At 41.7% G+C, this 23621-nt stretch overlaps 2 protein-coding genes across 27 annotated transcripts in view; one reads left to right on the top strand and one right to left on the bottom strand.

Moving 5' to 3' along the window:
* The window catches only part of Cep97 (centrosomal protein 97kDa), a 161117-nt gene that overhangs the window by 7868 nt on the left and 129628 nt on the right, over window positions 1-23621 (top strand). For all 3 annotated transcript variants that reach the window (XM_086983642.1, XM_022799718.2, XM_086983643.1), the window contains 3 exons: window positions 380-651; window positions 1115-1272; window positions 1918-2020. In XM_086983642.1, coding sequence (XP_086839768.1) covers window positions 380-651; window positions 1115-1272; window positions 1918-2020 — 533 coding nt within the window. The remainder of the gene's footprint in view (window positions 1-379; window positions 652-1114; window positions 1273-1917; window positions 2021-23621) is intronic.
* Window positions 2978-21853, bottom strand: LOC111248036 (uncharacterized). 24 transcript variants are annotated; one of them, XR_015323782.1, is made up of 5 exons: window positions 8917-10778; window positions 8453-8536; window positions 7795-8013; window positions 6408-6571; window positions 2978-3855 (listed from the first exon to the last, which is right to left on the bottom strand). XR_015323782.1 is itself a non-coding variant. In XM_086983676.1 (5 exons), exons 3-5 carry the CDS (start codon window positions 16877-16879, stop codon window positions 13066-13068), a joined length of 315 nt encoding a protein of 104 aa, XP_086839802.1. In that variant the 5' UTR covers window positions 16880-16886; window positions 17305-20186; window positions 21063-21853; the 3' UTR covers window positions 12972-13065. The 24 variants fall into 24 exon arrangements, 8 of the variants coding, with proteins under 8 accessions (XP_086839800.1, XP_086839801.1, XP_086839802.1 ...); XR_015323783.1 differs by lacking the exon at window positions 8917-10778 and adding an exon at window positions 8718-8732; XM_086983676.1 differs by lacking the exons at window positions 2978-3855; window positions 6408-6571; window positions 7795-8013; window positions 8453-8536; window positions 8917-10778 and adding exons at window positions 12972-13295; window positions 16421-16440; window positions 16815-16886; window positions 17305-20186; window positions 21063-21853.

The following is a 23621-nucleotide window of genomic DNA, read 5'->3' as shown; positions in this document are numbered from 1 at the left end:
GAGAGAGAGAGAGAGAGAGAGAGAGAAAGAGAAAGTAGAATGAGCACTACAAGAATATATCTTAAATAATTTTAGAACATAATTATATTCATACTGAATAATTGTCATGTACAAGTTTATCTAATGACTCAGTAGATCCTGAGGATCTCGATGTACCTAGCTACTAAATATAATGATAGTTCAACAGTAACATTGAATCATGGCTTTCCCTGAAGTACCCGATATATACGATCTACTGAGTTATCAAGCAAGCTTACTGTACTGTGACTGTAATAATGCTCTAATACTGCTCTGCTTGTCCTTACTTCTGATTTACTGCCAACATTAAATGGGAAGTTATCATGCAGTTAATATATCTTTCCTCTCTGTTGACGTTCAGGCTTGAAGGATCTCCGTCATTTACAGTGGCTTTCTCTCGCAAACAACAAACTTAAATCGTTACAAAATATTCAGTCGAGTTCATCATTGGTTCACCTTGATGTGTCCGATAACCAGATCGCCAACCTGATTGATCTCTCGTCGTTGAGCAAGCTGAAAACTTTACTGCTTAATCGCAATTCAGTATCGAGCCTCGAACGGGCTTCGCTTTATTTGCCTGCTGCTATTTCGGTCCTTGGGATTGCTGAAAACAAAATTGCTGACCTTACAATGGTAAGTACACTAGGCGGCTACATGGATTTACAATATTATGTCCGATTAATATTAACACACAGCTGTAGCGACAGCTGTGAATTTGCATAAGTCTTATGCAATCAGAATTGAGGAGATTGTGTAGTTGCAGATTTCCTATTGTATGTGGTCACTCTTACAGTAGGTTCTATCAAAATCATTGTGAATCAAGCCTGTAAAAGAACTTTAGTAATGATCAGAAGACGTGTGCGCATAATACATTTAAGACATTCAGTTGAATATGGCGTAGTTGTTCAAAATGATAATAGTCGAGTACATAAAAACACGATCACGAGCCAGAATAAAGTACCAATTACCAAATCGTTCTTGAATCGTACTGCGCTTGTGGCAGGATTTCGACTGAAAAAAAAATGGAAAGGGCAAACTGAATGAGTTTCTCGATAAAATTATTGATAAAATTAAGCGGTACTTTCTTGCTTTATAGGTGTCGTTTCTCGCGAAGCTTCCTTCACTTGAAGCACTGTCTCTGTTCGGTAACCCGTGTTGCCTTGAAAAGGAGCCCTTCGACTATCGACCCTACGTGATCAATTGGTGTCTCGGACTTCGTGTACTTGATGACTACGTTGTGACTCAACGCGAAAGGTAAACAACTCTCTAAGCCCCTCGCAGGTCAAATCTTAAAAAAATATGCTGGTAGGATAAGTCTTTGAACAGTCTGTCCAACCCCAATAGCCAGTTAAAAATTGCATCAGTTGACTGGGAAGGCGGGCATAAGATTACGCGATATTAATTTTGGAGAGTGTTTTATAATGAAAATAATAAAAGTTTGACTATTCTCCTCGTATACTGTTGTCTATTTGCGAGTGAATCAAATGAGGACGGTAGCCAGATATTTAAATACTTACAGCGTCACCTTATAAAATACACTGGTAGCACCCTGTGAGTGCTCTTCGATTTCATGGGGCACCGAAAAAATTGTCCTGTGTATGATCGGATACCTGGACCTTTTAATAACCGTACGGTTCGTCAATTTTTGGTCTGATCACCTAAATCAGATTCCTTTCATAAGGGCTATAAGCCAGATACATTTTGATCCATGAAAATTCGACATAAATATACCCTTCGATTCGTATACTGACGTTTCTCAAAATTCAACTCATCTCTACACATCTTTTGTTTTAACTTTTTAGCTTCGCTTTTGTCTAATTATTCAATATAGTACATAGCGGTTCGCTTACAAATATGAATTGTCCGTTATCTTATAGTATTCACGTGTATTTCTTCTAGTTTGAAAGCCGAGTGGCTGTACAGCCAAGGTAAAGGACGGTTTTACACTTCGGGTCAGCACCAGCCGCTGATCGGCTACCTACAGCAAATCTGCCCCAAACAGGTGAGTAAGGTCGTCCACTTGAATCAAAAAGTACTTCCTAGCTGCGAACCATATATATATAGTAATCGTTTACTACACTACGTGGTTTTTGTACACTGTCAGAACGCAGAGACAGGCATTTCGAAATCTAACTGTTCAGGTGTATATTTTTTTTTAAAGTCGATACGACTCTTGCTTGAAGTGTTTTGTTCATATGAAGTACTGTAATTATTCTAATTTGTTAATTTAAAAAAGGCTTGTGTATCTAAATTATTTTTATGGCTGTTTATAAATGGTTATGATAATGGTTATAGCGGTTATTTACGAACACTATGGACCAAACTTTAGTGAAAATAGTTTGTTAGTTTGCACCGAGGCTAAAAGTTGTTGTGCTGTTCAGTTATGCCATGCTTATCGTGGAAATTGTAAAATAGTTACGAGTGGATAGATTTAGGAAAACAGGGCCTAAATTAGCAGGACGCGAGTATAATAACACTTGCCTTTTAGTACGTAAATGTTTGGTTTAAAACAAGCGTACATTGTTCAAACCTATTCCTAGTTGATATGTCATTATAATAGAGTAAAAACACAAGAAGGCTTAAAATATATACAAAATTATCAGTCTAAATCACTTAATTGTTTCGCCTGTACAACAGATTTTTCTTTTAGAAGCTTCGTTCCCACATAAGAATGCGGTGGTGCATTGCTTCAGTCAAACGAGCAATTTGTACTCGATACCATTATCAATATGTTTTTTGTACGTCGAAAGTTTTCAGGAAAATGACAAGACTGGATCGACGACATAACGGCACTCCTTATGTCGCTTTGATAGAACCTACTCCGCGCTATCCTGATACGTTTCCATAGATTCTAGCTGAACTACTTGAATATCTGTATCTAACAGCTTCACCTACTTAGACAAATTAGTGTTCACAAAAATGTGAATTATTCGCCTTTGGATTCACATTTGTTTTATTATTATTATTATTATTATTATTATTATTATTATTATACATACTATATAATTTACTATAAAAATTACACGTTTTTGAAAGGTGAACGCAATGATGGACAAGCGTCGTTTGTTGTCATCATCAACAGTCCTTTACTAGGAAAAAGTTGTACAGCCTGATTTGCTATTGAACATTGTAAGTTTTATTCAAACAAACTGAACGGCAGAGAACAATTTAGATTTGTTCAGATGAGTCCGAAATACAACTCAAAGGAATATAGAATCGTTTTCGCTGTTTAGACCAACTACGCAAACGTATTACGTCGCTGGACCTTCAATATAAAAGCAACACTTTTAGAAAGGAACGCGTAAACCGAAAGTGCACAGATTATTTAAAATGTTATTAATGTGACTGAATGAAACTAATGTGACTGACGTTATGTCAATGAATTCTGAAGTTGGCCCGCATTCGCGTACGCAGATATAATACCTGCCGTCCTACACAGATATATAACAAACGAGCGGCATCGCAAAGCGCGAAAAGAAAGATGACTTTATACACAAAGCATCAAGTGTATACACAATCTGTCGGTATGAAACCGTCGAACTGATTTGTGTTACATAATGACGCTAAACAAACTGATTGCGATCCATCGTGACGTCCAGTAGCTTACATTTGCTAGTGACGGCCAATTGGTAAATATCGGAAAAATTGCTAGCACTGTATTCTTTCATTTCTTCTATTCCTTCAGAAAAACAATCGAAGTTCTTGGAAATTCCGATAGCCGACACATTTAGCGGCATGCTCATCGAGTGCACGGGTAATGAGCGACATGTTGATCGAGTCCATGAGGCAGTAAATCAACATGATGGTTCGATTTTACCACCACACTTCACAACTCGCCTGAAAATCAAGACTCCAGTTTTTGAAGTATTTATTTGTGCCTTGATTCAATCCCGTTTGTCGTACAGTATGTGTCGTTAGTGAAAGTCGCTAAGAAATATACGTATATGTAACAAATCAAGAAAGTGCGAAGCTGAAACGAAGCTCTGAGTTGTATTGTTTTTCTTTTTTTGGTATCACTCCACAAAGGAATTGGAGTCAGACGATGACGCCCGAATTGGTTAGCATTGCATCCATAAGTATCCTAATGGCAAAGTCAAATGAGATTAAGCTCAATCCTATGTAATTCCAGTCCCTGCTAGCGTAGAGGAAACTATTTGTTTGCGATCTTTTCCACACGGTCAGCTCACGCACATATTTATCAAACTGGCTTAATTAGATGCGATCGTCGAAAGTAATGTAATCAACAATTGTTCACCGGTTTCGCCGCTTGACAATGAGTGACGAAATAAAAATTATTTAAAATCGTTATAATCGTCAATCAATTGACGTAGCCAGAAGAAATAAGATGCATTTTATCCGGTCTGATCGTTTTGTGGCCTCTCATATTGTTAGCATAATGATCGATGATAGAACAATAATGACCTTCCTCGAATAAATGAACAATCCCGGTTCGTCCGTCTGCTTTGATAACTTAACTGTTTTGTACGTTTTTCAAAATAGCCGTTATGGGCGATCAAAACCTACTTCGTCATTAAAATGCCAAGCGTTCCGTCATCTCCTGCAAGTTCTTACCAACTGCTGTATTAAACCCTTTCTCATTTTTCATGTGATCGAGTTGTCTGCTAACAATAATCACAAAGGCAATGGCGTGCTACGTCTATCAATTCATTTCGCCCTACACTTCAAATCTAAAATCTGCGTCATGAGCAGCTTTATACCTAGACGATGGTATGACGTTAATTATACGCCTTCGCACTTGAGTTCATGAAAAATGCTTCAGATGATTTCTCTTTCAGTAGTGTTAGTAATCAGTTTTACACGGTTACAGAGAATAAATATTACAATTATTAGAAACCAGATGTTCTTGTGGGTACATTCATACAACCTTTCCAGTAAGCGGGCCGTCTAAACAGGCCTTTAAAAACATTAATCAACTATTTAGTTTGTAATAATAGAAAGCATTTTTGGTAGACACGAATTTGATCATTTTATATTAACCGCCTGTCAAGCAGGATCTGTAAAAAAGGACGGTACCCTTTGCTAATAAATAAATCTCTCCGATTGACTCGAGTAAGTATAGATAGTATCGTGGATAATTTCCAACATCATATATAATGAGGTGATAATAGGTTTAAGGAAATTACGTTCGATAACAACATTAATAATTCTACCTATTTTCTAATAATGTGAACTGTCGAAATTGAGACATATGACTTGAAACGCGGTCCCTTAATTTCCCTCGAACGATCCCACTGCACTGTTTGTGCGATGTTTCTTTATGTAACGGCACTCGTCCAAAGTATACAAACTATAATCATTTATTTAAATTTGCATCAATTTGAATGCGCCCAACCACATTTAAACCAGAGATCTTCTGGTTGCCGGCGTTGCTGCCTACTTCATGAGGCAGCGCTAAGAAGGAGCATGTATTTTTACATGCATTTGATCTGCTAGAGTCGTGAAGGAGTCGTCAGAAGAGCAAACTCTATGGCCTGAGGTTGCCTCAGAGGATTTTTGCAAGTTAACTAACTTGTGGACATTAAATGATTGCTTTTTTGCTTAGGATGCGATACTTAGGATGGAGACAGTTGCTTGTTGGCGGTTAGGTGATATTTTTGTTGATCATGGCGACGTTAATCAATTTTCCACAACTTGCCTTAGTAATGTCTAGTCGATTTGCTTCATAATCGTATTTACACTTTTCGAGTAGTGATACTCATAAGCGTACTTTTTTCCTATAATTTGTCCTTGAATATTTTACTTTCTGAAACTCCGGACCGTGGGCTTAGTGGTTGCCCCATTTATTCCTTCATTGGAGCTCGCTTTAGTTGCGAAGAGACTCTTCATATATAAACAGAATCTTCTTCAACTCCTTCTTTTGGGGGGAAATATGGGATTGCCCGGGATTTATTATCAATAAACTCAACAACTGAGCACTGTGCTCAAGGCCATGGGCATTTATACGCCATTCAAGGTGTTTAGAGAGTGGGCGCTAGAAAGTCGAAGATATGCAAAAAAGTAGGGACTTTATTACAGTTCCTACAAGCAAGGAGTGTCAGTCATTTGATATATAGTCTCAGCTAGCTCAAAGTTAATAGGAAGAATCATTGCAGAAGGGCAAAACCTTTCGTGCCTATGATTTCAGATAAGTTGTGAATATTGTTGGAACCAACCACTCATTGGTTTTCTGCTACATTAATTTGATATATGTGTGTCATCTTACGCGTTTTGGGCACTTAACAATATTCTAGTTAGTATTACTTCACATATCAGACTGAAAATGAAACCTATATACATATATGTATATAGGCCTGTTTAATCAAATGTATATATACATATATATAAACTAGATATTTGAAGTATTCAGCGAATTGAAACACGAGTGTTACCAGTTAACAATCGTAAAGCTCTCGATTAGTGCCCGCTCCGCTATCGTGCGGTTCGAATCATCATGCCTTTTGATGTGTATCCTTTCCTGCTTCTTAGGTTATTTTCAACGACAACGAATGCGTCACATCCGCCATATTCACACGATACCCTTTCACTCCATTGGCTGAAATAACAATTTGCCTTAACTACACGTATATATGTTTTGTATACTGAAAAATGACACAAGTGAATCTAAGACTTGAGGGTATCTTCTCACCGACCTATTAACCCTTAACAACTAAATGCAATACGTTTACCTTATACATCTCTCATTAGCAATTGTTGCTTACTAAATGTTTGCATTGCATCATTATTAACTACATTTATAACAGGAGTGATTAACTGGACAGGACTTCGGGATGGAACCCCGTCAGCATTGAATATAATCTAATAATATTATTATATTACTATAAAAAATATACGAAAAGAATAAAATAAAACGTTCACCAGCAACACGGTCAATAGCCTGTAAATGCTATTTTTTAAGGTTCCTATGCTTAATAAATATCCACTGCTATGAAATTAAATGCTAAGATTTTACAATAGTGTTTTCAAATGTACGTGTTTTTTGGGGAAGGGGATCTTTCAAATAAATAATGCAGCTGAAACTTTTCCTGAGGAAAATCCGAACGATTCAAAGCTTTATATATAGTAAGGTCCGCATCGTGTAAAGCAAGGGTCAATGACGTAGTTGAGCACTCAAATTGGAAAACCTATGAATAAACCGTAACCAAATTTGATTCATGATATAGGCGGTACTTCGAAAGTGGCGAGAGTTTCTTTATAAAACATGTTGGCGGCAATTGTGCTATTGTGATCATACTGCATTATCCATTCGTACATTCGAGTGCGCCTCCATACTTTTCGTCTGATTCGCAGCAAAGTTATTAAACGAAGGTCTTCGTTTCCTGCCCCCTTCCATATATATGGGTTTGTGTGTTTGTTTCTCAACGTGGCGCTACAGCAGTATCGTAGATGAAAATCGGCTGTCTTCTAAGTGGCTGACTTTTACGCGTATTATTGTGTGATATGGCTCGAAGCTGAGTGGAAGCGGCAGAGCCTGACGCACTAAGGAAGTGGTGTCTATTACTGATTGATATGTTTACGGTGCATTGTGACTGTGGCGGAACCCACCGCGATGGCGAAACAGATCTGATTTCTTACGAAAAACTAGCATCTCATTTAAAACGATTTAACACGGTCTATCTTATACTCTTTGACAGAGCGTAATTGATAACGCGAGCTTTTTCGCATTATTCATATGTAATATATTGTAGTAAAGTATATTTATTCGCTGACGTTTTTCTTTGGTTACACCTATTGGCATTACAACAGCTCGAAACAAACCTTATACGAACGTATGTAGCTTCGCGAGTTGTCAGCCCGTCTACCAATAACGGGTCTGCTTTCAATCGACGCACGTCAATATGATGGGCGGGTCGTCCTAACACATGTACATCAGAGTTAACGTGTTCATTCTGGTTCCGTTGTGGAATACGCCAGCCATTATAAGCCCATTCGAAATACGGAACTCGATTAAGATGCCGGCCGAAGGCTGATTTAAACCTATAATGAAAGAAAACTCCGCTTAATACAAGTACTCACATAACAATAGAGTCGCAAAAATGAGAATGAATGCTCTTCTAACCCGTTTCACTTTAGTTTGTTGTTTAACTGTAGCTGCTTTGCGAAGAATGAAATATATTTTCCAATTATTGTTTTTTGACTCGAATCTTGTACGTATCATTAAGAACTTATAGATAAACAAGAACCAGCTGCAGCAAAGAGAGACTGCGCCATCAACAATAAAGTCAGAAATATGATGACGGCCCTGAGCTGGCCGACGACCGTCCCGGTAACACGTTGTTGAAGACTTACGACAAGCAATAATAATATACATATAGTAGATACGCGAATTCGAAGCATTTCTCAGATGCTCGAATTTGACCAAATGCAACGTCTTAAGCTTTATAATGTTCAGTTTCATCAGCCCGAACAATTATACCAGTGCTAGAAGCGAACGAGTCATGACTATAGATGATCTTCTACCAACGGACGTCGGATGTCGAATTTGTCAGAACCCAACAAACTTAAACATGTCAAAGAACAAACAGAAAAAGTTACAGCTATCCGTCTATTTTTTTAGGACGCACTCGTCATCAACATTAGTGTTTTACGAGGCCCCGTTTATTAGCTTTCTGTTAGGCGTAGATCGGCAAGCCGCATTCTCTGTTCTGTTATTGTCATATCTATTATTGCTCTCATCTCACTATTATCACAGCTTAAGTCGATTGATACGTATAATGGCGAAACGGATGATTCGTCCTCCACCGCCATTGCTGCCACTAGCGCGCGGTGCAGTGATCATCCCACCTAAGATCGCCTGTTATTAGGCTCCGCGCTCGAAAATTCAAGCGCACTTTCGCCCACAAACACTCCGACAGACACGGCGCACGCATACATACATACATTCATACGAAACAATAACAGCCGCCATGGGTGAGAAACGAAGAGTTCAAAAGGCCATGCCTTCCGAGTATTTTCGTAACGTGGTGCCGCTGCTTAACACGGGCTCTCGCGCTCTCTCAACAATAACAACAACAACAACAGCAGCAGCAGCAGCAACAAAACAGTTCGACGGAACAGGCAGGCCAAGGGCAACAGCAAACACGCCGAGAGTCCCTTGTTGTTTGTTGGGCGTTGATTCTTTATATTCGCTACTAACGCGTCGGTCATTGCTGCTGCCGCATTAAATGCCGTTGGCACTGCCCTATTCTCTGCCATTGATGCTTTTGACCTCCTCCAGCAGCGGCCGTGCTGCCACCGCCATCGCCATCGCCATCTCTTACATGCCAGCATGGTAAGAGCTAACGGCGCGATCCCCATCGCGCACACGGCAGTGCGCGCCAACTGAGTTGAGTCCATTGCTATGGGGCTTATCATTGGCCGCTATTGAAAAGCAACGATGGCTCTAACAACAATGGGATTTGAACGAGGCGAGAAAAACAGCTGGTGATGGAAGCGATTGACAGCGGCCGTTGAGTTCGATTGAAGCGACATCTTTAAACCAGAATTAGCCGATGCCAAGTCAAATGGAGCAAACCACAAAAATCATGCGATTTGACCAAATCGACCGGTTGGCTGGCCACTATTGAGCGATTATGTGACGCCCCCTCAACAGCAAGCGATAGGAAACAAGCCGTACTGAGGCGCCGTTGCCGATACTCCGCCACGAGGATGATATGATGTGGGATAGGTTACGTCGCAAAACCTACGGAGAGAATGGCGGGCGTAAAGGTGGCTTATTGATTGTAGCCAAAACAGCAAGATGATCACATTGAGATTTGATAGCGGCTCATCCCCCGTTCTGATTTAGAGCTTTATGCCGTTTCCCGGCACCATCAGGGACACTGATCACCACACGACGGGGTTTTTAGTTTTAGCTATTAGTATGTAATGCAAAATTGAGAATTGTTGAGTTTCGGAGACTTCACCCAGTGACGTACCGGTTCAGCACAAACACTGAGTTTGAAGATGAATGCAAATAATAGATCTGTTCTTCAGATGTGTGGGGTGTTCGGACTGAGGAAAAACTGAAATATGCTTAGGTACGCATAGGATGATAATGAATATTTTTGGGATGACCAGGATATCGGTCTGATTGTGGTACGAACACATGGAGTTGTTTGCGATCTACTGATTCATGAAGTCATAGAGTACACAGAGGACGATGGCTATATCAGCCGCATAAATCTGATTATGTTTCGTCTGCTATTGAGCCAACATACATGAAATGTACATGTCTTGCATATAAATGATCTTGGACGGATATTCGAAGTGCGTTTGCCAACTGCAATATATGGCGCTCTGACCTACCAAGATCTGATTTAATTTTAGATAGCCACAATGTGCTGTAGCTGTTAGTACGCATATTTAGAAATCCTATGCGGGTGGTTATGCGATACGTCGAAGGCCACTGATATGTACTATTCTCTCCTCATTTATTCCGTCGTCTTGCTGGAGATTATTTATTGTCAAAGCGGTCTAACACAATACGTTTCGAACTATTCACAAATAAACTGTTATACGTACAAGTCGATGAACTGAAAGAGATTATGCCAAACAATATCGTATGTCAATAGTACCATTAAAGGTAATGTGTGAGCACAAATAGAGAGGGCTTAGGTCTTCCTAAGTTCATGTTCGGATATGTGCTATTTTGATATTTGTAAGCGTCCGTAGAGATACTGTCGAGACGGCAATATGTCAGATAGATAGCCAACAAAGCCATTTTCCTGCTGCCATAGAAAAAATGGTTAATATAATTCGTAACGTCCGCATGGGTCGACATCGTCGTCTTGGAAAGCGGTTTTACCTAAGCGGGCAATCAATAATGTGGCTTCGTTTCGACTTGACTAAATCCTTCGAATCCTTGAACTCAGCGGTGCTGCCTGTCTGTAGGGCCAATTCAGTTGTCTAACATTCGACAACTGATGATGCGATTAACATGGCTATGATAGAAAAAGGTCTCTACTCTGTAAAGCCAGTTCCGTCCGTCGACAAATACGAAAACGAAATCGTAAATAAAAAGTCATTTTTTTTGTTATTGAAAATAGAGACAAAATAACTGAAACCTACCGTTCAAGCGTTTCGCGCGTATTAATAGATAGAAGTTTTACGAGACTGGTTCTTTACTTGCTTAAATTCGATTGTAGTCATAATCATCGTCATCATTATTATTATTATTAGATGGCGTACGTGTGTGTGTTGACACATTGCATTTTACCGGTTATTTAGCAGACGTTTCAAGAGTTGTTCTTCTTCTTAACTGTAATTGTTTATACTAAAATGACGCTATGTAGATCTGTACTTCGTAGTTCGTTACGTTAGTACACGCCGGAATCTTGAAATGAAGCACCTACTTGTACATGATACGAGGTGATAAAATTGGCGTTAGACGATTTCATAATCGAATATTTGAAGTGTTTTTTTTTTTCTGTGTTTTCCCTGCCGTTAGTCGTGCTGCTCGGATGCTTTTTTTTTCGAATTAATATATTTCAGAGTGAATCGCTAAATGGTCGCAATTGTTAACTCAGACTGTTAAAGTAAGTAATGTACCTTAAAATGACAATCAACTGGCAAATTTTAACGTCTCCGGTCATCGCTCATTTCTTTAGTAGAGCCTGATCACTGAACGTCAGCTACGTTCAGCTCAATTGTAAACATTCGGATATCAAGCGGACAAGACATTATATCAAGCGTTCATTTACCACAACAGCAACGTGTCACCAATGCAGCTACGGCCTCTATTAGTACAGAATTAAAATGTGAGATAATAAGGGAATTAGGAAACGCGACAAAATTGGTGGTACCTGTCAAAACGATGCAGCAAAGCTCGCGGATCAGCTTGAAGATTCGCGCGCTACGCACAACTCAATATGATCATTTACTTACTTTGTGCAATAATTTCAGTTAACCTGCGTCAACTTGCCAATCAACCACCATTCCAGAATATGTATTAGACTAACAATAATAGCACAATAGATTCAGTTAGTTGACAAAAGACGACCCGTGAATATAGTAATAGTATGCGGTACATAACACTAAGAAACAAATAAGCAAATAAACACACACATTCAAACACACAGTTTTGTTCTATACAGTCATGTGCGCTAGTGTTACAGCATTGTGCTTTCTGGCCGCAGCCGCCGGTAGCTCCACCACCTCTCCTAGAAATTTACAGGGGCAGAGCGCTGTCGCCGGCAACGTGCTCCCACTTGCCCTTGCGTCCCTTTCGTTTTTCTACTGACGAACATCGTGAAACCCCTCGCCTTTTCAGGACTATTCCCTTTCTCGACTGGCCATTGGAAATCCATTGTCCATTAGCCAAACTGTCCTAGGCCGCGCGTTCTTCATATCGTAGCGCTCACAGTTAGCACCACTCACGGGACGGTTGCGGCGACAGTATGCTGTTGTTAGGTGACTGATCGAGTACTTAGATGGCCCCTTCTACCCGTCTTCCCCTTTTCATACCTTGTCTTGCTGACGCCAAGGTAAACTAGCATGGCTTTGAGCTAACCGTAACCAGTTAGACGTTAGCCACCTTGCCCCAGATAGGAAGTGGAAAATCGACTATATCACTATTGCTGCTATGGAAACAACTGATATACGTCACCGAATCGGGTCAATACACACTGTGTTACCATGCACATGACTGCACGGGTGGGCGGTCGGGTGCGCGAGGGTAACCGACAGTGAACGCTCATTGGCAGGATGAAGAATTAAATGTAGAAACAAAGAGACAGCCGGCACAGGGACAGAAACATACGCATGTATATATTGTACATCGTTGCAGTAGTGGCGCAAACCATCTTGTTGCGTTAGAGATAGAGGTATCGCTGCAATGTAACGTTATCGGCGTCTACGGTCGCCACGTGTATAACTGTTTTTGGTCAGTGTTTTTGCTTTTGAAAACATAGTGGGTACATACTTACATCAGAAAATTTGACAAACAAACACTCAAAGCACTTTTAAGCGGGTAATTTATTCGAAATTTGCGTAAAGACAGTGGCGATGTCGAACGACGAATCCTCTGTAACCATTCTGGGCTAACTGCATTCATTTAGAATGGCTATCGGTTTTTGCGTTTCTTTGCAGCGATTCGATATAATACGGGTACAAGGCGGAATCAGTAGAAATAAGCGAAACAGTAGTTTGGTCAATGGTAGGAGTTTGTTCTTTTATCTGAGGCTGGTATATGTGGTTTGTCTGAATGAATGAGTTGCCGGACACATTTAAATAGATGATTTCTTCATAGAGAACAAACACAATCCTTTGGGTCTCATATCCTGAAAATACATATTTTCGACGCAATTGATTGAGCGTATAAGCGACGAAGAGATTTACCAAAGACGAAGATGTTATTTATTTATTTATTTATTTATTTATTTATTTATTTACAGACAGACAGACAGACAGACAGACAGACAGACAGACAGACAGACAGACAGACAGACAGACAGACAGACAGACAGACAGACAGACAGACAGACAGACAGACAGACAGACAGACAGACAGACAGACAGACAGACAGACAGACAGACAGACAGACAGACAGACAGACAGACAGACAGACAGACAGACAGACAGACAGACAGACAGACAGACAGACAGACAGACAGACAGACAGACAGACAGACAGACAGACAGACAGACAGACAGACAGACAGACAGACAGACAGACAGACAGACAGACAGACAGACAGACAGACAGACAGACAGACAGACAGACAGACAGACAGACAGACAGACAGACAGACAGACAGACAGACAGACAGACAGACAGACAGACAGACAGACAGACAGACAGACAGACAGACAGACAGACAGACAGACAGACAGACAGACAGACAGACAGACAGACAGACAGACAGACAGACAGACAGACAGACAGACAGACAGACAGACAGACAGACAGACAGACAGACAGACAGACAGACAGACAGACAGACAGACAGACAGACAGACAGACAGACAGACAGACAGACAGACAGACAGACAGACAGACAGACAGACAGACAGACAGACAGACAGACAGACAGACAGACAGACAGACAGACAGACAGACAGACAGACAGACAGACAGACAGACAGACAGACAGACAGACAGACAGACAGACAGACAGACAGACAGACAGACAGACAGACAGACAGACAGACAGACAGACAGACAGACAGACAGACAGACAGACAGACAGACAGACAGACAGACAGACAGACAGACAGACAGACAGACAGACAGACAGACAGACAGACAGACAGACAGACAGACAGACAGACAGACAGACAGACAGACAGACAGACAGACAGACAGACAGACAGACAGACAGACAGACAGACAGACAGACAGACAGACAGACAGACAGACAGACAGACAGACAGACAGACAGACAGACAGACAGACAGACAGACAGACAGACAGACAGACAGACAGACAGACAGACAGACAGACAGACAGACAGACAGACAGACAGACAGACAGACAGACAGACAGACAGACAGACAGACAGACAGACAGACAGACAGACAGACAGACAGACAGACAGACAGACAGACAGACAGACAGACAGACAGACAGACAGACAGACAGACAGACAGACAGACAGACAGACAGACAGACAGACAGACAGACAGACAGACAGACAGACAGACAGACAGACAGACAGACAGACAGACAGACAGACAGACAGACAGACAGACAGACAGACAGACAGACAGACAGACAGACAGACAGACAGACAGACAGACAGACAGACAGACAGACAGACAGACAGACAGACAGACAGACAGACAGACAGACAGACAGACAGACAGACAGACAGACAGACAGACAGACAGACAGACAGACAGACAGACAGACAGACAGACAGACAGACAGACAGACAGACAGACAGACAGACAGACAGACAGACAGACAGACAGACAGACAGACAGACAGACAGACAGACAGACAGACAGACAGACAGACAGACAGACAGACAGACAGACAGACAGACAGACAGACAGACAGACAGACAGACAGACAGACAGACAGACAGACAGACAGACAGACAGACAGACAGACAGACAGACAGACAGACAGACAGACAGACAGACAGACAGACAGACAGACAGACAGACAGACAGACAGACAGACAGACAGACAGACAGACAGACAGACAGACAGACAGACAGACAGACAGACAGACAGACAGACAGACAGACAGACAGACAGACAGACAGACAGACAGACAGACAGACAGACAGACAGACAGACAGACAGACAGACAGACAGACAGACAGACAGACAGACAGACAGACAGACAGACAGACAGACAGACAGACAGACAGACAGACAGACAGACAGACAGACAGACAGACAGACAGACAGACAGACAGACAGACAGACAGACAGACAGACAGACAGACAGACAGACAGACAGACAGACAGACAGACAGACAGACAGACAGACAGACAGACAGACAGACAGACAGACAGACAGACAGACAGACAGACAGACAGACAGACAGACAGACAGACAGACAGACAGACAGACAGACAGACAGACAGACAGACAGACAGACAGACAGACAGACAGACAGACAGACAGACAGACAGACAGACAGACAGACAGACAGACAGACAGACAGACAGACAGACAGACAGACAGACAGACAGACAGACAGACAGACAGACAGACAGACAGACAGACAGACAGACAGACAGACAGACAGACAGACAGACAGACAGACAGACAGACAGACAGACAGACAGACAGACAGACAGACAGACAGACAGACAGACAGACAGACAGACAGACAGACAGACAGACAGACAGACAGACAGACAGACAGACAGACAGACAGACAGACAGACAGACAGACAGACAGACAGACAGACAGACAGACAGACAGACAGACAGACAGACAGACAGACAGACAGACAGACAGACAGACAGACAGACAGACAGACAGACAGACAGACAGACAGACAGACAGACAGACAGACAGACAGACAGACAGACAGACAGACAGACAGACAGACAGACAGACAGACAGACAGACAGACAGACAGACAGACAGACAGACAGACAGACAGACAGACAGACAGACAGACAGACAGTGTTTTGCTTTTGAAACTTATTTCTTCGAAACTAGACTCCAGCTGTTTCTGCCGACAAGCGTGGGCAGTAATGGGATACTTAACAATCATAACTGCGTAAGTGATCTTTTTTTTTCAGGGTGTTAATCAATTGTTAATTAATGATCCAAGATTAAATTTTCAACAAAAAGTATCTTAAAACTCTATTAGAAGTATTAAAATGTAGCAGAAATAAAAAGGCAATATTGCAGGAAGTGTCAGGCAAATCCACCTGTGCGGCTTCCAATTACTTAGAGAGATACATGCTATCAATGTAGATGATCCGGACAGACCTTCGGGATCCGAGCAGCACCTGGAAAATTGTGAACAGGATACACATATTTTGAAGGATCTCAAAAAATATATATACAAATTTGATGGCACAATTACTAGAGATCACTGCATTTTTCTTTGACAGCACTTACTTGAATTTACTACTAAAATCTGTTTTAATGCCCATTCGAACGTACTTTGGTGAGAATGAAGAATATTTCCAACAGGACAGAGCGCTTGCACGCCATTATCGTAATGTAAAGGTGTATCTTGACGGAAAACTTTAACGAGCTCGGACAAACAAATCCTGTAAGGCACATTGCCCGTTTATGTAAGCAAAAATCTATAATTATCTAAATGGTATACATTTTTTCGGATAGCTGGCACTAAAAGAGCTGTCGAGAAAATACTGACCGTTTTTCAAACTTCAAAATCACATATTTCAGGCAATACGAGTTGAGTCGTGTCGTCAGTGTCATTTGAAAGCTGAGATTTAAAAGCAGATGGATTAGCATGGCTTTATTCAGGCTTAAGGTAGCCCCTTAAGGATGAGTGGAATTTTTGTGGAAATTCGATATATTTTATAATTTTGCCACCATAAAAGTTCAATTGCTGCTTAGACCTACAAGAAAATTTTATATGGTGAAGATGCGTTATGGGAAGAAACGGTTCAAGATGGTTCTGTCGCTTTTGTACTGGAAATTTCGAAGTCACCGATGTTCCTTGTAGCGGTAGACTAGTTGCAAAATAAGTTAATGGACTGGTTGTGACAGTAGGAGATCCACCATCAAATAATTGTAAACTCTTTGAAAAAAGCCGGCTACAGAAAAAAAAACACTCGATGTTTAAGTGGTACAGAAATGAAATGATGAAAGTGGGCCACATACGACAATAAGCTGTATACCTAATTATTTTGTCACTGACTAAATGATCATTCCTGCGATCACCATTGGCACTGTTCGTTCAGGCTTCTGCAAGTGTCCTTAAAATTCACGGGAGATATGTCGACTATTGCATACCATTCCGACGTAGTAGAAATGGGATTATTCACTAATCAGTCGAAATACATTTGACAGCGTCGATCAACTTATATCACAAAGAACTAAACAAAGACCGACTGCTGAATACGCTATTGGAGGTTGAGGAAGCGGTGTTGCGTTTTCGGAAATCACTGCTGCTAATGTTTTCGTGGCTGGTATTCGTATCAGTCTTACTACTGCTTCCACGGGTAGCAGTTTCCGGGTGTTAGTCGATGAAGCATTTAAGCGACACTCTAAAACGGATTGCAGTTGCTACTGCCCTATTGTCGGCTCAGATTAGCCTACATTAGAAGGTTTTCATTTCATCTGACTGTTATAGTCGATGCGTGCTGTCTAGTTAGTCATTTTTAGTTACGGCGGGCCCCCTCGCAGGAGGGCTATGAGCCCGCATAAGCCAGTCAGCAAGCCCCGTTGTATGGCAGCTTGTCGGTCCACATGAGCTGCCCGTTTGACTACCCGGCTTGGCTCCTGCTCGATTACCTTGAAAGTACTAACTGGTCCAGCCCGCTTGGGACTCTCAGCCATGGCCCCGCTCAGTGCACGAAACACGGTGAACAAAGAGCAGTTCGACCGACGACCAACGTCGTATCGGACGTAAAAGCGAGCGAGCGAGCTCGCAAAAAACTAGTGATGGCGGGGGCTGAAAGAAGTACAAACGACGCATGTTAGCAGGGCTTCGCTTGAACGCTAGCGACGTTGACGACTGGTAGTCTACGGCACCTTCGAGTCTCTGTGCTGCTCGTGCTGGAGCTAGCTGAGGCTGTTCTCTTGCTGGCATCCTTACGGTAGTAATTCATTCGGTTAATACTTCCAGAACCACTTGTACATTCATAGGCAGACACAATACACATGATACTAATCACAGGTGACCCAGATATCGTCCTAACATTTTATTTTATTGTTCATCAATCAGATACAATTATCACTAAACTGCGTGTAGCTAAAGAAGTTCAAAAAGAAAATACGCAATTCTTGTTAGTGGATGTACAGCGATACCATATCATCAGTCTTAAGTTAGCTTCACTTTCGTGCGAATTATCAAACCAGTATAGCTGAAATAGAGGTTCTATTATTGAGTAGGTTAAAGTAGTAACTGTGAAATGTATGGGATATGCTTCCATTTGCTCTATATATATATATATATATATCTAATCCTTTGTTGTGAGGAAGCAAATCATGTAGACGCCTCAGCGCTTAAGTTCGACGATTCGGCAGCATTAGAGTCAGGAAATTTGCGTTATATACCAGGTGAATAGTAAGTGAAACAAATGACATAACATTACTAAAGAAGAAGTTGCAAAAAGCTAGCGCCTAGGCGTCCTCTAAAATGGTAGCCATTTTGGGCGACACTTGAAAGGGCTCTAATTAGATATACTACGCGTCGTTACACAACTAGCAGGAAAGCATGTAATGCTACTAACGACGTTCTACTGAAATTTATTTAGAATTTTCTATTCGGCCATCTTTGCCATTCATTTTTGGGATATACCCCTTCAGCTTTGGAGTCGTTTGCTTGCTGTTCGGTCAGTCAGGTAAATCCGAACCAGCCAAGGCAACCCTAGGGAGATCAGAACGACACCAAAGAAGATACAGGCTGACCACTTTGTGCTAACTAAGCTGTAACTTCATGCTATCGTATCGCGTTTCGTATGTGGACATGCAAAAACAAAGAATCTCAGTTCTCTTCCACACCAGGAGCGCGCCGTTTCGTGTTGATTCGTCGTCTGAAACGACCCCATCGGCTACAAACTGTTTGCCGGGCCATTGCTGTTCCAGGGTCTGTCTCGACCCGCTCTGAACTGACTGAAGCCGGTTTCGCTTGGTTAAAGACGCTTGCGTGTGTGTTTAGCGCCGGTGATAGCTGGATGGTTGGGTCGCGGCACGGGGCTCCGCAAAGTTCTCGGCAGCTCTTGGGTGACGTCCCGCTAGCGTTTGTGAGCATTCTCAAGAAACGATCGGTTGTCCACGGAAGACTAAAATAACTAACAAATGTTGCGGAGCCAAGAGACTGCGCGCACAACGACAGTCAACACAGTAGCTGTAACAACCACGCTTCTGTTGGTGATACACGTTTCGTTGGCAATGTCGATGATTTTAAAGGGGTCCCGTGAAGAGGACTTAAAGTGCCGGCGAATCCGTCGGCTACACGAATTCCTTCTTTAGATCTGAATGTGACTGTACCTCTCTGATAGCCCGGTTTGTGTGTCTGTGTGAGCCACGCAGATTGGCGCACGTGTGGCAGCGCGTTCACCGCTGCCAAAGCAACAAATGCTAATCTGACAGTAGACAGAGCGGGCAAATGCGGACGCAACACGTCGCTGGGTACCGTAACCCCTCCATTCCTCCCCCGTCGCGCCGGCGCACCGCTGACGTCAACGACAATGGGGATTCAGTAGCGGGTAATCAAAAAAGTGAGTCGTTCACGAATGCGTTAACTATTCGCTGGCCAGACGACGGACAATTTTGCTTGGGTTTTTTACGACGAACATTTTCCTGTACGCCGCGCAAACGCGTGCATATCAGTTGTGGATGTGATCAACCAGGACGTTTGAAAGCTCAGAATTTCAAAGGGATGATCTCCCAGGAAAAAACTGTTCTAGCCCAGGTTGCTGGGGAACACTCACAAAACTATATACTCATACACGTAGCTGTGCACCCTGAAGTTGTATCGTAAGCGTAAGTTATGCTCACATCAAAAAAATTGTTTCTTCATTCATTTTCATTAACTGAAGTATCTTCAGAGTATCTGCAAACAGAAGGAAAGCATCCACAAGCAGAATTAAAGCTAGCCCATAGTCTGTTACGTTAATGGGTCCATGTATACTTCGGGTGTGGCCTACAAGCACAGAACTTTGAATAAGGACGAAATATATATATTTCCAAAATGATTAATATAACATAGAATACAAACGTTTTAATATTTAAGTTGAGGTAAGTTGCAATGACGTCGGACAGCGTACGAATTGGAATAACTTATCCCTTTTCTACATATAGCTTTAGTACAACTCTAACTAGACTTGTTTGAATTCATGTTCACAATCAAACGCAATCACTCTAGCGACAAATGCGGCTCATGCAAGGCAAGTTATCTAAAGCTAGCTACCTCTAACAGACTTGATTGGATGATCTTTTACCAAATAAAATTCGTGTACCAAAGCTGTGAAGTTTCTTAGCTGCATCACAATGGTAAGTGTGGAGCTTCATTGCACATATGGTCGCAAAGATGTCTTGGTGGTTACTAAATGCTCTTCCAGAGATAAGCTAAATTTTCTAAGCTACAAAAAACCTCGTTATAGGAGTGTTACCATCAAATTTATTTACGCTACCGCAATTCATGTCAAATATTTATTTTAAGCTACTAAAATTAATAAGACTTATTTACATTGTGTTCTAATGCAAGTCTATCTTGGGAAGGCACACGTATCATAACAAACTAAACCTTCGTTTTCTAATTAGCAAGAGTTAAAAATAAAAATCAAAACTTTAATGATTATCAAAAACGCATTAGAATTGAAAAATTGCACTTGGAAACTTCATTCAATAACAAAAATTTGTAAATACCTTCATTTTCAATGGATGCCCATCTGATGACTATTGATGTTCTGCTAAATGAACGTCTTACCTATGGCCACGACAGCAAGCGCGATCGGCCCAAGTTGGAATGGTCGCTAGCAATAGGCTGACCTCGTTGGAGACGCAACGTTGTCTCATCACGAACTCTATGGGCACTGGCTTGCAACCCTGTCGAAGGCCGCGGTTATTCTCGCTATTTCCACTACCACCAGCGTTACCACCATAGTCAACGCTATCAACGACAACGCCATTGCGGCCTGAAATAGCCAGCAAGTCGATTCGGGCAGAGTTCCTCTACTGTCCAAAGCTGAACTGCGCTAAAAACCAGACCAAGGCAGCTTCCTTAAAATCTCTTGAAGACACTACCTTCCGTGATTGACTGCCACACAAATTGATTAATAAGTCAAGCCAAAGTGACTTAACCGCCATGGCAAATGGATGCTAATACAAATAGCTATAGGGACACGCAAAGCTTTCTGCTTTATTTTGGTTTGGCCGGATTAAACTTGCAGCCAGTGGATTACCTGTGATACGGGCATTGTCCCGGCTATCGCAGCGCCGCTCACCACTGGCGCTTTTCCATTCAATTCTGTTGTTGCTGCTACTCCTGCTGTCCCGAGTCACGCTTGCGCGCCTCGAAAGAAAAATTGGTTCTTAGTACTAAACTACCACTTAATGGTCAATGGCCTCCGTATTCGTAAAGGAACCCACACTGACAGGATGCGTAGCACTATATGAAATTTACGTTATTTCGTCGTCGACCAGAGCTTCTTAAATTTTTTTTTATACGTGTTCATTTGTATGTATCATACTACCGATGCATTATTTTTCCAGGCATTTTACCAAACACTGGTCTCCAATTCAAGTATCATTTACGTGACAGTAACAGCTCGATCTGAAAGCAGCGGCAAGAAGAATGATTCTCTGTGGCACCGCGTATGACTCAAGGCTTGTATGGTGTCATTAATATGACGACCGGATCAACAAAAGATGTTTTAAACCAAGTGCTCTGGACGCATTTGTGCTATGGGAGTCGTGAAGCAGGAAGGAAAGTCGTATTGTTTCGCCGTCTAGTAACGTCTGCTAGTGGTAGTGAGACCCTGCGCAAACAGGGCCGAGTCTACCACGGCGGTTCATGCAGTTTCGATCGACTAGAGAAACCAATTGTTCGAAGGCACCTTTGCGCAGTCATCCAGGGCTTGCTTTCTCAATAAGGCCAATTTATGTCGTAGAGAGACGCGCCTAGAGCTCGTGCTCGAAAAACCGTGTTTCACCGTAACCAGCCAACATGACTACAGAATGAACTTTTAACAAGAACAAGGAGAAGACCGGTCCAACGGACTCCTTCAAGGAGATATATAATGGTAGTAACTGGTCATCAGCGATAATTTTCGTTGAGCGATGGTCGTCAGATACGAACTGTTCTTTGATAGATGGACTGAAGGATCTTTTCTTATATGTATATAGTGAGCGAATTTGTTGTGACTGTATGGTTTCGATTGGCGATTTTTGCGTAAAAAAAGCGTATAGATAGACCGGATGGAATCCACAAAATCTGACAACGTTATCATATCATCGTAGTTAACTAATTAATGGTCTACAATTAGTTTTCACCGTAGGATCTCTTACATAAATGAATACAAACATTGCAGGGCAACGCCGGTCTATGTACGACTGCTCGTGCACATTTAGTAGAGCTACTAACACAAGCGAAGTGTTTGAATGTTTGAAATCAACTGAACAACGAAAAGTATAAGCGGCCATAATAATTTTCCACAAAAATCTGTTTTTATTATAAAGTATCCTGTCCTACCAATGGCTATCAGAGAACGTTTTAACATTCACATTTCCAAACCACAACGAAGTAAGCTAAACACAAACGTATACTAACAATATTAACAAAATTCCCTTTTTTCACGAGGCGGCGTATCAGCTTCACCTGTTGGTGTTTGTAGATCTGTTGCAATTCATAGCGTTTTGTTTTCAACATCAGTTGAATTGTTTTATACTTGAAGGGATTAGTACTTGAAATAAAACACTTGAAGGAGGGGACACCGGCAATAATTGCACAGAAATTGTGCAGCATTAGAAGGCGTCGTGCTAGTTCGTTCGTCTCTCACGTGACGGTCCTATATATATATATATATATATATATATATATATATATATATATATATATATATATATATGTCACTGTAGTATTTTGCAATAACGGAACTTCCCACGATGTACAAAAAAATACAAAAGATGGCGGTCGTAACGTAAAACCGCACAAGTCCATGTGAGTATACAGTATTACGTTTATTTGTACGCAAGTGAGCGTAACACTGTTCTTGCTGTTCCCCAAACGGGACGTTGACCCGTGCGCACAGACCTCTGCTATATTTAGATTTGAAGCTACTCCTCTTGCTTCAACTATTGGCGTCATCAATACCGGATGCTGTTGATGTCCCTGTCGCAGCGCGATCCGCAAATTCGAGTCAATGATTAACGATAACACAGAGGATACCCCCGCAATCCTTGCCTCTGCTGCAACCGGCAACAGCAGAAACAACCATCTTATAGCCAACATAACCAAGATCAGCAACAAAAGCACAAGGAGCAGAAT

Source organism: Varroa destructor, unplaced genomic scaffold (assembly GCF_002443255.2).
Source record: "Varroa destructor unplaced genomic scaffold, Vdes_3.0 BEIS01000003.1, whole genome shotgun sequence".
NCBI lineage: Eukaryota > Metazoa > Arthropoda > Arachnida > Mesostigmata > Varroidae > Varroa > Varroa destructor.
The sequence above is the reverse complement of the archived record's forward strand: the minus strand, read 5'-3'. Positions and strand labels throughout refer to the sequence as shown.

Bases quoted from the DNA above. Each gene is read 5' to 3' on its own strand.
- LOC111248036 (XM_086983674.1), bottom strand. From the start codon at position 21,151: ATGAGACAACGTTGCGTCTCCAACGAGGTCAGCCTATTGCTAGCGACC. The intron at 8,014-21,062 runs GTAAGACGTTCA...CTTTCATTATAG, and splicing joins GCTTGCTGTCGTGGCCATAG to GTTTAAATCAGCCTTCGGCC. The intron at 6,572-7,794 runs GTTTGTTTCGAG...TTGTTATTTCAG, and splicing joins GCTACATACGTTCGTATAAG to CCAATGGAGTGAAAGGGTAT.